Consider the following 16,426-nt stretch of genomic DNA (forward strand, 5'->3'; position numbering starts at 1 on the left):
TTGGATGTTTTCATTATTGGTACAGTGTAAACTTTCCCTCTTGTGTATTTTTTTTTTTTTAATGTGGTTTAGATTCAGCAATCAACACACACTCATCTGGATATCTCACTTTTTCCATTGGGTTTAAATGATGAGAAAAGTAATGGAACAATTGCTCTGGTGGATGATTCTGAGGATCTTGGAGCCAATGTATCAAACATACAGCTTCAGCAGAAAATTTCAAGTCTGGAGATTAAACTCAAAGTTTCTGAAGAAGAAAAACAGAGGATTAAAAAGGTATATTTACATTTGCGTAAAAAATAAATGTTTGAATCGTATAAGACTTGAAACTTGATATAGTCCCAATGTCTGATTAAGAACTCATGAGTTGGCGCTCCTGGGTGGCTCACTTAGTTGAGTGTACAACTCTTGATTTTAGTTTTGGTCATGATCTCAGGGTTGTGGATCAAACCCCTCATTGGGCTCTGTGCTGAATGTGGAGCCTGCTTAAGATTCTCTCTCTCTCTCCTCCCCTCTCTAAAATAATTTTAAAAAATAAAAAAAAAAAATAAGAATTAATAAGGGGAAGAAGATGCTGTCTTCCCTTGGCTGTAGATTTAAGTTAGTTTTATGAGTGTATCACTTAGAAAAGTCTTTGATAAGCAATTGCTAATCTTAGATATGTACTTTTAAAGATATGAACATCTCTACTAGATTTTGTTCCTCTAATGTTTTTCTTCTGATTTATTTTTATTTACTTTGAAAACAGGTAGTGTTGTATTTCTTATATGATTAGAAGATGTATAACATTGACTTGTCCCTATGGGAAGTTACATATCATGGGATATTTGCCTAGAGTACTTAGATACATAGCTATTTTAGTGAATTATTTATTTACGTTCTCATTTCTTTTTCCTACAAATATATCTATAAAAAGACTTTTGCAAATTTATAGAAAGTATATGTAGAGATAGTTTGTGCTGATTACAGTTAGTTTAGATGCTATTATTCATTTATTAGTGTAAATAATTTTGGTGTTATGTTAATGTTAATATTGGTCTTGAAATGATAGGGGGGCATATAACTTGTAATATTGTTGAACTTTAAACCACACTCGTGTGAGTTCTTTCCTTACCAAATGTTTTATGCTGTGTTCATTGAGAACACTGAATATATTGTATGCCATTATAAAATATTATAACATTTATGCTTGGATTTTTCTTTAGGATGTGGAATCATTGATGGAAAAGCATAGTGTCTTAGAAAAAGATTTCCTTAAAGAAAAAGAGCAAGAGGCCATTTCTTTTCAAGATAGATACAAAGAACTTCAGGTAAACCCGGTGAATTTAAAATTTAATATGTGCGTCTTTTGCTGAAGTATGTAGTGTAATTTCAAAAAGTGTTTAATAAATACTTTATGAAGGGTCAGATGCTTGCTTAAATATGTAAAATAATTAACCAACAATGGATGAAATTGATGATAAATGCCATTTTGAAAAGTATGAATCTGTGAGAAGCCCTGAGTGCTAGTTGAGACTCAGTTTAGTGTAAGATATGGTTTCTGATGGATGAAACTTAGAAATTGATTTTTGGAAAAAGAAGAAACTGATATTCTGATTTTTCTTACTGTGATTACATTGAAAGAATTTGGAATCCTGTAAATTCCAAACTGAGATATTTAACCTTTTTCATAAATTGTAATTAATGTCTCCTCTTCTTCCCCCCAAATTTTCTTAATAAACTTGTTTCTTCTACACTTTCCCGTCTCAATAATTGATAGCTCTGTATTTGCAGTTGCTAAGGCTGATACATTTACTAACCATGTCTGTTCCTTTATCAAAACTTATTAGTTCTACCTTCAAAATGTCCAGGTTTTGACTGTTTGTCATTAGGGTCACTATTCTGAGTCATTCTTATCTCTCCCTTGGAATACTAAAGGCTCTTCTGACTAAACTTTTTGCTTCTGTCATTGCCCACTTACAGACCATTCTTCCCATTGCAGCCAATGTGGTCTGTTTAATACTTAAAGCTGATCATGTGTTTTCTCTGCTCTGAAACCTTCATGGCTTCTCATCTCACCCAAATTAAAAGCCAAGTAAGTCCTTAAAATGGTTTGCAAGGCAATGCATTCTCTTTTATACCTCCCTTCCCATCTTTTCCCTGCCTCTTTCTCCTCAATCATTGTGGCTTATCCCTATGTCTGGAACACTCTTCTCTCAATTCTCTGCATGGTTTTCTTTCTTGTATCATTCAGATCTCTGTGCAAACACTACTTTATCAGAGAAGACCTTTCCAGATAATACTGACATCCCTATCAACCTTCCCATTCTGTTTTGTTTTTCTCCATAGCACTTTTTACTCTTGACAAACTATATATTTAGATGTTTATTTGCCTAGATCATTTTAATGGTCTCCTAAGTGGTCTTCTAGCCTGTACCCTTGCTCTTCTCCTTAATGAGTTTTTATTGCAGCAGGTAATGTTTTTAAAAATGTAAATCAATTCATGTCCCAACCTCAATTCTCAGTCTCCTTCCAATATAAATCTTCTGGCTTCTCCAATTTTTCCAGCTATTTACTTACACCAAAGTTCTTAATAAGGTCCAGGTGAATGTGTGAGTCTGTGTCGGAGAGGGCATTCCTTGGCTGTTGGAGTGGTGAGCGGAGGGAAATGGTTTGTGATTCATTCACAGTCTCTCTGACTGGAATGCTCTTCTGTCTGCATAGATCTGTTAAAAGAAAGAAAAAAAGCAAAACTTGAAAATAAGGGAAAGGGTGAGCTGTGTTCCTTCACTGCCTTACGGGGATATTGTTTAATAGATTTAGGATTATATTAGAGAATGTACTTTATTTGACTCACTGTTTACTATTGATTGGAAGTCTCAGATATGTTGACATTCCATGTTAATTTTTTTTCCAGAAGAGACGTAAGTAATATCTGTTAGAAAAGATAACTTCAAAAATACTCTTTATTGCCCTATAGGACATTGGTGAGTTTTTGTCTCCAATCTACCACTCTTAGTCTAACACACCATTATTTATGTTTTCTCTGTCTCTCTCTATATAAGAAGTATATATGGAACATATAGATAGAAATATAGAAAATATAGAAATATAGACTATATATAGAAAACATGGAATATATATGAGATATATGTGTGATAAATATATATACACACATACCTTCAAATGCTCTTTGAACCAGTCTTAACATCTGATTCCCTCAATCTTAACACAAATTATTCATTTATTAATAAATGAGGAGAATAAGTTCTTGGCATATGTTCAATTTATATTTATACAATTCACATTTTAACTGTTTGAAAATTATACTTTTAACATTCTCACTGAACCCTAGCCTCCTTCAAATACCTGCTCAAGTGGTACTTTCTTGTGGATGTTTTCCTTGACCATGCAATAGAAAATAAGACCGTCTGTAAATGGTTAGCATTTCCTAGTTACCTTTCTTTGCTTTTTTCCTCTTCCTCTTAGCATTTATTCACCTGTTACTTTGTTTTGATTTGGTTATTTTTTGTTTTCTCCCATCAGAATGTAATCTATGAGATTAGGAACTTTCCTTCCCAGTACGTAGAGCAATACCTGGCATATAGTGTGAGCTCACTTAATATTCTTGAATGAATGAATGAATGAATGAATGAATTCACTAATATAATGCCGCCTGCTCCCCAAGGGCTAATTATGTTGTGTACAGCCACACTTACCAGCCCCATACTTGGAATTCTAGTGTTTATTGAAAGATGTAGTACTGAATACTAAAAGAATGTTGTGTTTTTTTCTGCCTATACTGAGTGACATTCTGGGCCCTTTAGTGAGACATATACCTTTGCAAATTCAGTTTAAGTTTTTCAGTCTATCTATGAGAACAGTAACACACCTGAGATACGATTGAAGACCTACATATACTTTGACCTTTTCACCGTAAAGACCAGTATAAATTCCAAGTGGTATTTTCATGGTTGTCATTTTGCTCTCACCATTAACAGTGATAAGAGTAACAACTTGAGTCTTGAAAACTCACATTCAATTTAAAAAGATCTGTCTTTTATAGGAAGCAGTACTTCCAAAGAAAACTTTTTTCAGATGATTTTGGTTCCGCACCAAGAAGGGTCTCTTTCCTTTTTATACCATGTGAATAAAAGGGTAAATTGACTTATGGAGTATTTTATCACCTTGGCTAGGTAAGTGACAAAAAAAATGTATTAGGTGGTCTCATAGCCAAATTGAACTAAAAGACAAGCATGCTATTTAGCAAAGCTTTTGGTTGTTGTAGGTCTATGGCTCCATGTTGTTCTCTACATTTTTTTTTCAGTCTGCTTTTGTTCAGGTTGAATAGTTTTTATTGTTTTATCTTGCAGTATACTAATTTTTTTTCTGACCCTTTCATTTTGGTTTTGAGTCAGTTTTTGCTGTTTATTTAGTTTAGTATTTTTCAGTTATAAAATACTGATTTGGTTCTTTACATCTTCTACTTCTTTGCTGAAACTTTCTTTTTTCCTTACGTTTCGGTCATATTCATAATTACTTGTTTAAGCATTTTTGTAATGGTTGCTTTAAAACCCTTGTCAGATAATTTTAACATTGGTATCAGCTTATTGCTGTCTGTTCACGGTGTTTTCTTATTCAAATTGAGGTTTTCCTGATTCATGGTGTGATGAGTGGTTTTTAATTATATCTTATGCATTTTGGGCATTTTGTATGACACCTCGGATCTTGATTAAATCATGCATTTTAATTGGTCTCCTGACACTGAACATTTGGGGAAAGGTAGACGCCACTTTGTTAATCTCAGGTGTAGGATGAGATTCCAGGTTTCCTACTTAACTGCCTTTAACCTCCTGGGTAGGAGCGGTACCTCCCTACTCCTAGGAAACAGTGGCATTTCAGGCCCCCCATAGGCTTGGCTGATACCACCCTGCTTGGCAGGAAGAGAGATACCTTGTTACTCCTCTCCATGTGCTTGTACTGATACCATGGAGCAGGGAGGTCTTGTTACCTCTGAATGGTTGTAAAAGTTCTGGTTTCAGCTTTTTCTGACACAGAAAAGGGGAGAGAGCCTCCTTGTGTCTGGGTGGGGATTCAAGTCCTTAAAATGCCTTTAAGTAAATTTGGTCTTCTCTGTTATCACCTCAGGGGGTGGGGGGTGGGATGGAAACCTCCCTGTAGCTCCTTAAGGTGGAAGTCTGGGCTTACTTAGCACTTTGGCCTTTGCTCACAGAGATGGACTGGCGTCCTATTTTGTTTTTTTCCGTGGGGTTCTGCTGTCATCAAGCTTTTACTATCTAAAAGCTTTTTGTTCTGCGGGGTTGCCCTAATTGTGGTCCTTTGGCTAGAGAGGTATCACTTTTCTGGGGGTTTTTGTTTGTGCCCATTGGTATTTCCTGGTTGCTGACCATTCCAATACCCAATTTGGGATGTATGAGGCTGAAGGAAAACTCCCAGAACTTATTGCTGCATCATTCCTTTTTGTCCCCAGGACCCTAGATCTCTCTTCTTACCATCATCTAGAATCATCCTACATTTGTTTTAAATATAATGTCTAGGTGTTTTAGCTGTACTTATTGAGAAAAATAGGGAGAAATGCATTATTTTCTCTTTGTAAGTGGAATAGAAGAGGCACCTGGCTGGCTATGTCAGTAGAGCATGGGATTCTTGGTCTTGGGTTGTGAGTTCAATTCCCATGTTGGGTCTAAAGATTACTTTAAAATAATTTAAAAAGTCTTTATAATTGGTATAGAAAAGAACATTCTGAATTTAAATATTCTTTGTTGTAGCTATCGTAGGAAATTAATTTCAGTCTTAAAATACATTAAAGCAGATATTTTTAGTACATTTTTTTAAGAAATAGTTTACATAATCAGTGAGTCATTGTAAATAGAGGAAGGGCAAATAAAAATATGGATAACTCGGGGTGCCTGGGTGGCTCAGTCAGTTGAACATCCAACTCTTGATTTCAGCTCAGGTCACAATCCCAGGGTTGTGGGGTTGAGCCCTGGGTCAGGCTCCCTGCTGAGTGGGGAGCCTATTTAGGATTCTTTCTCTCTCCCTCTGCCCCTCTCTTCTGCTCTCTCTCTTTCTCTCTCTCTAAAGTAAAAAAATATATATGGATAAGTCAAACTGGGAAGCTGGGAAATAATTCATAAGTCTCTATATTTGCCTTATACTTATGAAGTTTGTGTAAGTATAGTTGTATGTGTTAGACTTTCTGGAAATGTATTTTCGATAAAAATATTTCAATTGTATTGTAAAGACAAGGTTCGTCAAGAATTTATTAGTATTTACTATCTGACCTCCTTTCTGGGGATATAGCCTTTTTTTCCAACTGATAGGAAGCTAGTTCAGTCTAATAAATTTTTAGGAATAGGAGGAGATATAATTAAATTTGTATCAAAAGAGACCATTGTGTGTTAAATATATATATATATATATATATATATATATATATATATATGAAATACTAGTAAGAGTGTTTTTTTTAATTTTATTTTTTATTTTTTAAAATTTACATCCAAATTAGTTAGCATATAGTGCAACTTGATTTCAGGAGTAGATTCCTTAATGCCCCTTACCCATTTAGCCCAACCCCCCTCCCACAACCCCTCCAGTAACCCTCTGTTTGTTCTCCATATTTAAGGGACTCTTATGTTTTGTCCCCTTCACAGTTTTTAATTTATTTTTGTTACATTCATCTGTTTTGTCTCCTAAAGTCCTCATATGAGTGAAGTCATATGATTTTTGTCTTTCTCTAATTTCACTTAGCATAATACCCTCCAGTTCCATCCATGTAGTTGCAAATGGCAAGATTTCATTCTTTTTGATTGCTGAGTAATGCTCCATTGTATATATATACCACATCTTCTTTATCCATTCATCCATCGATGGACATTTGGGCTCTTTCCATACTTTGGCTATTATTGATAGTGCTGCTGTAAACATGGGGGTGCATGTGTCCCTTTGGAACAGCACACCTGTATCCCGTGGATAAATGCCTAGTAGTGCAATTGCTGGGTCGTAGGGTAGTTCTATTTTTAGTTTTTTGAGGAATGTCCATACTGTTTTCCAGAGTGGCTGCACCAGCTTGCATTCTTACTAACAATGCAAAAGAGATCCTCTTTCTCTGCATCCTCGCCAACACCTGTTGTTGCCTGAGTTGTTAATGTTAGCCATTCTGACAGATGTGAGGTATATCTCATTGTGGTTTTGATTTGTATTTCCCTGATAATGATTGATGTTGAGCAGTTTTTCATGTGTCGGTTGGCCATCTGGATGTCTTCTGTGGAGAAGTGTCTATTCATGTCTTTTCCCCATTTCTTCACTGGATTATTTGTTTTTTGGGTGTTGAGTTGGATAAGTTTTTTATACATTTTGGATACTAACCCTTTATCTAATATGTCATTTGCAAATAATCTCCCATTCTGTCAGTTGCCTTTGACTTTTGCTGATTGTTTCCTTTGCTGTGCAGAAGCTTTTTATTTTGATCAGGTCCCAGTAGTTCATTTTTGCTTTTGTTTCCCTTGCCTCCAGAGACGTGTTGAGTAAGAAGTTGCTGCGGGCAAGATCAAAGAGGTTTTTGCCTGCTTTCTCCTTGAGAATTTTGATGGCTTCTTGTCTTACATTGAGGTCTTTCATCCATTTTGAGTTTATCTTTGAGAAAGTGGTGCAGGTTCATTCTTCTATATGTCACTGTCCAGTTTTGCCAGCACCGCTTGCTGAAGAGACTGTCTTTATTCCATTGGATATTCTTTCCTGCTTTGTCAAAGATTAGTTGGCCATAGGTTTGTGGGTCCATTTCTGGGTTCTCTATTCTGTTCCATTGATCTGAGTGTCTGTTCTTGTGCCAGTACCATGCTGTCTTGATGATTATAGCTTTGTAGCAGAGCTTGAAGTCTGGGATTGTGATGCCTCCTGCTTTGGTTTTCTTTTTCAAGATTGCTTTGGCTCTTCGGGGTCTTTTCTGGTTCCATACAAACATTAGGATTATTTGTTCTAGCTCTGTGAAGAATGCTGGTGTTATTTTGATAGGGATTGCATGGAATATGTAGATTGCTTTGGGTAGTAGTGACATTTTAACAATATTTGTTCTTCCTATTCAGGAGGTTGGAATCTTTTTCCAATTTTTTATGTTTACTTCAATTTCTTTCATAAGCTTTCTATAGTTTTCAGTGTATAGATTTTTCACCTCTTTCGTTAGTTTTATTTCTAGGTATTTTATGGTTTTTGGTGCAGCTGTAAATGGGATCGATTCCTTGATTTCTCTTTCTGTCGTTTCATTGTTGGTGTATAGGAATGCAACCGATTTCTGTGCATTGATTTTATATCCTGAAACTTTGCTGAATTCATGAATCAATTCTAGTAGTTTTTTGGTGGAATCTTTTGGGTTTTCCATATAGAGGATCATGTCATTTGTGAAGAGTGAAAGTTTGACCTCCTCCTGGCTGATTTGGATGCATTTTATTTCTTTGTGTTGTCTGATTGCAAAGGCTAAGACTTCCAATACTATGTTGAATAACAGTGGCAAAAGTGGATATTCCTGTTGTGTCCCTGATCTTGAGGGGAAAGCTGTCAGTTTTTCCCCATTGAGGATGATATTAGCGTTGGGTCGTTCATATATGGCTTTTATGAACTCGAGTTATGGTCCTTCTATCCCTACTTTCTTGAGGGTTTTTTTTTTTTAATTTTTTTTTTCAACGTTTATTTATTTTTGGGACAGAGAGAGACAGAGCATGAACGGGGGAGGGACAGAGAGAGAGGGAGACACAGAATCAGAAACAGGCTCCAGGCTCTGAGCCATCAGCCCAGAGCCTGACGCGGGGCTCGAACTCACGGACCGCGAGATCGTGACCTGGCTGAAGTCGGACGCTTAACCGACTGCACCACCCAGGCGCCCCTTGAGGGTTTTTATCAAGAAAGGATGCTGTGTTTTGTCAAATGCTTTCTCTGCATCTATTGAGAGGATCATATGGTTCTTGTCCTTTCTTTTATTGATGTGATGAATCACATTAATTGTTTTGAGGATATTGAACCAGCCCTGCATCCCAAGTATAAATCCCACTTGGTTGTGGTGAATAATTTTTTTAATGTGTTGTTGGAGCCAGTTGGCTAATATCTTGTTGAGGATTTTTGCATCCATGTTCATCAGGGAAATTGGTGTATAGTTCTCCTTTTTTAGTGGGGTCTCTGTCTGGTTTTGGAATCAAGGTATGCTGGCTTCATATAAGAAGTTTGGAAGTTTTCCTTCCATTTCTAGTTTTTGGAACACCTTCAAGACAATAGGTGTTAACTCTTCCTTAAATGTTTGGTAGAATTCCCCTGAAAAGCCATCTGGCCCTGGACTCTTCTTTTTTGGGAGATTTTTGATTACTAATTCGATTTCTTTACTGGTTATGGGTGTGTTCACATTTTCTATTTCTTCCTGTTTCAGTTTTGGTAGTGTATATGTTTCTAGGAATTTGTCCATTTCTTCCAGATTGCCCATTTTATTGGCGTTAATTGCTTATAATATTCTCTTATTATTGTTTTTATTTCTGCTGTTTTGGTTGTGATCTCTTCTTTTTCATTCTTTATTTTATGTATTTGGGTCCTCTCCTTTTTCTTTTGATGAAACTAGCTAGTGGTTTATCAATTTTGTTAATTCTTTCAAAGAACCGGCTTCTGTTTTCATTGATCTGTTCTACTGGTTTTTTTTTTGGTTTCAGAAGCATTAATTTCTGCTCTGATCTTTGTTATTTCCTGTGTTCTGTTGGTTTTGGGTTTTATTTGCTGTTCTTTTTCCAGTTCCTTAAGGCGTAAGGTTAGGTTGTGTATCTAGATCTTTTCTTCCTTCTTCAGGAAGGCCTGGATTACTATATACTTTCCTCTTATGACTGCCTTTGCTGCATCCCAGAGGTTATGGGTTATGGTGTTATCATTTTCATTGGTTTCCATGAACTTTTTAACTTCCTCTTTAACTTCTTGGTTAGTCCATTCATTAGCAAGAGTTTTTAACGTTTTTTTTTAAAGTTTGTTCATTTTAAGAGAGAGCGCACAAGCAAGGAAGGGACATAGAGAGAGAGAGAAAGAGAAAATCCCAAGGAGCCCTCACATTGTCAACATGGAGTCCAATGCAGGGCTTGAAATCACGAATGGTGAGATCATGACCTGAACTGAAACCAACAGTCGAATGCTTAACTGACTGAGCCACCCAGGTGCTCCAGCAAAAGTGAGCTTTTAAATAGGGAATATATATTAAATTTCATGCTTGAATTATGGCGTGGCAGGCATCCTTCCGCCCTCTGAAAGTCAATATATTCTCTGTAGCATATGGCAATCTATATATTTTGTATATTAAGACATATATAACATATAGATCTTATAAATGTAGAACTTAATGAAATAGAAAAACATTTCTGTTATCTGTGATGACAGAGTTAATATATTGGTGCCTATTTCTGTATGGTATCTTAAATAAGACCAAACATTTCAGAATACAAAGAGATAGTACTAACAAGACTGGATCAAATTAGCTGAAAATCCTTTCTGTTTAAAAATGTTGGTATGCTTATGTTTTTATAAGAATAGTATGTTTATTGTGGAAAATGTGGACAATTCAGAAAAATAAACATAAAAGAAAATTCCTACCTATTCATCACCATAAACAAGTCAGGTATTTTCATGTGATCTCAATATAGGGCTCAAATTTTCAGTTTTGTAAGTAAATCTGCCTGTAATTAGACCATTGTTGGGTGTGCCTTTAAGCTTTTAGTCTACCAGATAAAGAGTAATTAATAAATGTAGTGTTTGAAAAACCTTGAATGAACTTTTTTTTTTTTTAAACATTAGCTATTACAGAGAATTCTAGCAGTGTTGTTTTTTGTGATATGGTCTAATTACCAGGATAGGTGGAGGGGTGTGAATGTGCCCATTACAGAAGGAAATAATGAATACTGTGAACTGTGCAGTACAATGGGGGCGTGCACTACCTCTCCTTTCCTGTTCTGTCCAGGGTGTGTAGCCTCACCGCCTCACCCGAGGAAGACAAGTGAGTCATGCTGCGTTTGTCAAAGGGAGCTATTTAGAGGACTTTTCATGAAACTTGAATAGAGAACTCCTCTTAGTACAACTTGGATGCCAATTTCTTTTGTCTTCTTTTTCTGACTCCCATAGCAAGTTAGTCTTTAGGTGTGAGGAGCACTGAAGAAATTGGGCATCTTAGCAGATCACAACATCTCATAATGCTGCCACCTTAAAAAAATGAATTAACAGACACAGCTGGTTATTAAACTATCATCTCTTATAGTTGTCAGAAATGTTAGCTATGGCTAGCTTTGGGCATTTTCTGGATAAACTTTTTAGAGGCTGGGCCTATTCTTCCAAGTGCCATTTCCTATTGAAATGCCTCCTGGTTATAGTATGTTGATTATTCTGTTTGGGAATTAATTAAAAGAAAATAAAACAAAAACAATTATGTGAAAATACAGTTTTCATTTTATATAGTGTTTAAGCTGATTTCACGAATGGAATTTATACTGCTTCAGGTTTCTACCTATATTCTGTTGCTGATATCACAGGTTATACTAATTAATATGAATAGATATTATTCTTAATGTTTTTGTATACTTTTTAAAAGTGAATACTAGTCAGATGTTGGATGGTTGGACCCTTAGCCAGAAGCTATTTTGATAATTGTGCTTTATGGCACTTGGCTGAGGGTAGATTTGAGCAGTGGCTTAATACCTCTGAGCATGTAGCTTGGGGAGCCAATATGCGAGGAATTACCCAATTTTGCACAGGTAACCCAAAATGTAGCTGCAGTCCTGCTAAGATGTAGAGTATGCGGAAGGAAATACAGATTAAGCTTCTCTTGAAGACATCCTATTCATTCATCGATCTTTAAGGATGATTAATAGCATTCTAAAGAAGAGGGAAAAAAAATGAAAGGAAAATAAAGATTTTATGTTTTGGTTGGTCTCATGTGCGTTTCATTTAATACTGTATTGAAAAAATATTGTTATTTTTGAGAGAAAGAGAGAGAGACAGAGACAGAGTGTGAGCAGGGATGGGGCAAAGACAGGAGACACAAAATCCAAAGTAGGTTCCAGGCTCAGAGCTGTCAGCTCAGAGCCTGGTGTGGGGCTTGAACCTGTGAACTGTGGGATTATGACCTGAGCTGAAGTTGGACACTTAACCGACTAAGCCACCCAGGCACCCCATTTTTAATACTGTATTTTAGATTGGGTGAGATATTGGGAAATGAATACATTTCAGTTGTTAGGAAACTCATCCCCTTTAAAATCTTTATAAAGGGAGGGGCACCCTGGGTGGCTCAGTCATTTAAGCCTTAGACTTCAGATCAGGTCATGGTCTCAAGGTTCATGGGTTCAAGCCCTGCATCGGGCTCCGTGCTGATGGCTGGGAGCCTGGAACCTGCTTCAGATTCTGTGTCTCCCTCTCTCTCTGCCCCTCCCTTGCTTGCATGCTGTCTCTCTCTCTCTCTCAAAAATAAACATACATTAAAAATTTTTTTTAAAGATGAAAACCTAAAAAAAAAAAGTAAAAAATCTCTATAAAGGGGGAGTCATTATAGCAGATGCATCTAAGAATTTTCTTTCTTATTCCAAAATGAATTGTCAAATCCCGTGTAAACTGGGAAGACTTTTTTGTCAAACTGTATTAAAAAAATTAGCATTGAAGCAACAGGTTTATATATTTTTAAGATTTATTCAAGACAAGCTGGTAGAATTACACATATAAAAAAAGCATAATTTTGAAGATATTTTATTTAATGTGTCAGTTATACATTTCTTAAAAATAAGATTTTGGATCAAAGTAATAAATTTGAAAATATTGCTTTATGTAGTAGTTTTCACTGATTTCTTGATTTTATCACTGATTTGACTTCCTTTAAATTTTGAAGCCATAGTCCTCAGTCATGGCTCACATTAGAATCTCTAGGAAAAGCTTTAGAAAGTGCTCCAAAACTCTCTCACCAGTTAAATGATGTGTGTTCAGGTGGTTAAAACAGCAAAAGCACATGCAGTACAAAAGGTATACCTGTACTGAAGAGCTCACTCCTCATCCCCTGAACAATCCACTTATTTCCTCTTCTCAGTAGGGAACCACTGTTGGTTCCTTTATCCTTCTAGAATCTTTCCTAATGCATACAGAAGCCAACTATGAATGAACAAATGAATGAATGAATGCATAAATACCCTTACTGTTTGAGATGATTGAGAAATGTACTTTAATTATTTGTTTTAAAAAATTTCCTCCATATTTAAGAGTATTTCTTGGAGGGGGGCATTTGGGTGGCTCAGTTGGCTGAGATTCTGACTCTTGATTTCGATTCAGGTCGTGATCTCACTGTCCCTGAGATTGAGCCCTGCCTCAGGCTCTGCTCTGACAGTGTAGAGCCCGCTTGGGTCTCAGTCTCTCTCTCTCTCTCTCTCTCTCTCTCTCTCTCTCTCTCTCTCTCTCTCCCCTCCTCCTCCTCCTCTCCCCAATCCCCGTCAAAATAAATATTAAAAATTTAAAAAAGTTTTTCTTGCAGGCCCTTCCATAGTGGCTCATTAAGAGATTTCTTACTCACTTTCCTTTTTACAGTTATCTGAATATATTATTCCATTTTTTCTATTATGAAGCATTGCTGTCAAAGTCTTAATTTCAGTCTATTTTTTTGATTATTAATTTTCTTTAGAAAAACAAATTTCTAATTTGTTTTGTTTAAAGTCAAATAATTTTATTAGAATATGCCTAGTATTAGTCAGTCTGGGTTGATTTCCCTAGATTCACAATGTATCCTTGTAATATACATAGTTTCAATTCCTTTTTTAAAATTTCAGGGAGTTTTTATTAAATTATAAATTTAATCCTTGTTTTATTTCTTATGTTTTTTCCCCTCTGGTGACCCTTATCTTGTATGTGTTGGATAGTGTTTGTCTTCTGTTAGCTTTTAGTGTTGAGTCTTTTTCATTGCTTTCTTCATTTCTTTTTGACCTAAAACATGTTTCCCCTTGTATTTTATTTCTCTTAAGGCATTTTCAATTTAGCTTATTTGGTCTTATGTTCTTTTTAGCCTAGTCATGATTTCTGAAATGATTCATTCTATTATAAATCTTTCCTGAAATTTCTCCTATCATTTGAGTCTTTCTGTATTATGATTTATGTTGTTCCTTAGTTTATCACTTAATATCTTTTAGTTCATTTTGAAATATAAGTGTGGAGTTTTAAATTTCTTTTTTTAATTTATATTTTTGCTGTGCTTCTGTTTTCTGTAAGGCTGTCATTTGGTTCCTTCTTTTATATATATAATGTTCTCTGGGGTTTGACTTTAATACTTTTCTGTTATTTGTTTTTATATGACGTTAGTTTTCTTGAACTTTTAAAAGAGAAGAGTGGTTGAAGATAGTTTTATGCCCTCATGATTATGTAGTTCTCTGTATAGCTTTTAACAGATTTTAACAATTTTAACAGATTAAAAAGTTGTTGCCACATTTATAGATTTTTCTGACTGTTCCCTTTAAAAAAATTTTTTTTTACATTTATTTATTTTTGATAGAGAGAGACAGAGCACAAGTGGGGAAGGGGCACAGAGAGGAGACACAGAATCCAAAGCAGGCTCCAGGCTCCGAGCTGTCAGCACAGAGCCCGACGCTGGGCTCAGACTCCCAAACCATGAGATCATCACCTGAGTCGAAGTCGGACGCTTAACCGACTGAGCCACTCAGGCGCCCCTGCCTGTTCCCTTCTACTTTTATCTTGAAACTCTCTTTTTCTTCTCTCTTTATTGTCACTGGCCTGGTCAGTTTAGATTCTATTCTCAGCTATTTCTCCTCAGTCTGGGGCTTTCTCCTGAAATTATTTAGTGTGTATTAGACCCCGGGTCTGCTAGGCCATTGATAACTTACTGAGGACTACTTATACTTACTCCCTATTGGAATATATAGGCCCTACGGTTTCAGCTGCTCTCCTTATATTGGCCTGCTGACCTCTCTGGTTAATATCTGTTAGCTCTTTTGGAGTTCCCATGTCTGTCTGATAGCCTGTTGCTTTCGTCTTTCTTGCACAAAATCTGTTTCCATGAAGGTCTTGGGACTGTTCACAGTTTATCTTTACTTGCTCGTATTTTGACAGTCATAGAACCCTGTGACATGTATTTTTGTGAAAGCTATTGCATATGAGTTTTTGATTCTACTTCTATAAGTGCCCTGTGTTTTTGTGAGGGACTTTTGAGAGATCTGAAAACTGTATCACCACTACTGCCATGTATCCACTATCCACTCACTGTTGTTTATTTTTGAAGGGAATTGTCTGTGATAGGAAGGGTTACATACATGCTATTACTGAGGATGCTTACCTCTTATGGAATTAGCAGTAGTTTGTAGGGAGTTGGAGGACCCAATCACACTTGATAAAATTTGAGGGAAAATACCATGTTTTATTTTTGTATACTATTATTTGATACTTGTAGGTGCCTGTGAGAATTGTTGAAATGAAGACAATGTCTAGAGAATAAAAAAAATGCTTGGGATACATTTATGCTGCTGCTGCTTTATGCTTTGTTTTTGTTTTCAGTTTTATAGAAAGTCAGTTATATTTTCCTCAGCGTCATTTAATTGCTCATGTTTCATTCCATTTTTTAAGTAAAGATAATAACTTCAAAAATTAATTTGAGGGGTGCCTGGGTGGCCCCAGTCTGTTAGGCGTGGGATTCTTGATTTTGGCTCAGGTCATGATCTCACAGTTTGTGAGTTCAAGCCCCACGTGAGGCTCTGCGCTGGCAGCTTGGAGCCTGCTTGGGATTCTCTCTCCCTTTCTCCTTGCCCCTCCCCTGCTCACACTCTCTGTCTCTCTCAAAATAAGTAAGTAAACATTAAAAACAATTAATTTCATGAAGAGGGTATTTTTGAGTGTATCTATGGAGCTACTACTTATTTGATTCTTTGTTTTTCTATGCATGTAACTTGTATTTGTACCTTTTTATCCGCCTCTGTAGATACAGACTACAACATCATAATTGATATACTTAATAAGGACCTTAAGTCATTCTCTCCCACCTCCAAAAAAGTATTAATTATCTTACGAATAAACTTTGTTTTATACTATTTCTCCTCATTCACTATCTTTAGTCTCTAATTTAGCAGTTAGCAGTCTTTCCCTAACTTAGGTGGTTAGCAACTTTTTAATGAGGATCATTTTTAGAAAATAAAAATTGTATGTTTTTTTCAAAATGAAAAAAGCTTAATCTCTTGTTTATAAAAACGTTAGCTTGTTTGGTACATTTTAAACAATGGGACAAAATTATGAACATTTTAAGAAGCTCCCCCCAATTTTATGATCAAAATAGACAGTTTTAAAAAGAAATAAAAACAATTTCTTTAGTACTTTTCTAACCAATGTAAAAAAATGTATACTTTAAAATTGGATTATTTGTTACAGTAGTAGTATGAAATTAATG

At 35.8% G+C, this 16,426-nt stretch overlaps 1 protein-coding gene across 21 annotated transcripts in view; it reads left to right on the forward strand.

Annotated features, from left to right (window-relative positions):
* Positions 1-16,426, forward strand: part of CCDC91 (coiled-coil domain containing 91) — a 353,607-nt gene that overhangs the window by 127,872 nt on the left and 209,309 nt on the right. For all 21 annotated transcript variants that reach the window (XM_043562023.1, XM_043562025.1, XM_043562041.1 and 18 more), the window contains 2 exons: positions 73-276; positions 1,206-1,310. In XM_043562023.1, the coding sequence (XP_043417958.1) occupies positions 73-276; positions 1,206-1,310 (309 nt within the window). The remainder of the gene's footprint in view (positions 1-72; positions 277-1,205; positions 1,311-16,426) is intronic.

This window comes from Prionailurus bengalensis, chromosome B4 (genome assembly GCF_016509475.1).
Source record: "Prionailurus bengalensis isolate Pbe53 chromosome B4, Fcat_Pben_1.1_paternal_pri, whole genome shotgun sequence".
NCBI classification, from domain to species: Eukaryota; Metazoa; Chordata; class Mammalia; order Carnivora; family Felidae; genus Prionailurus; species Prionailurus bengalensis.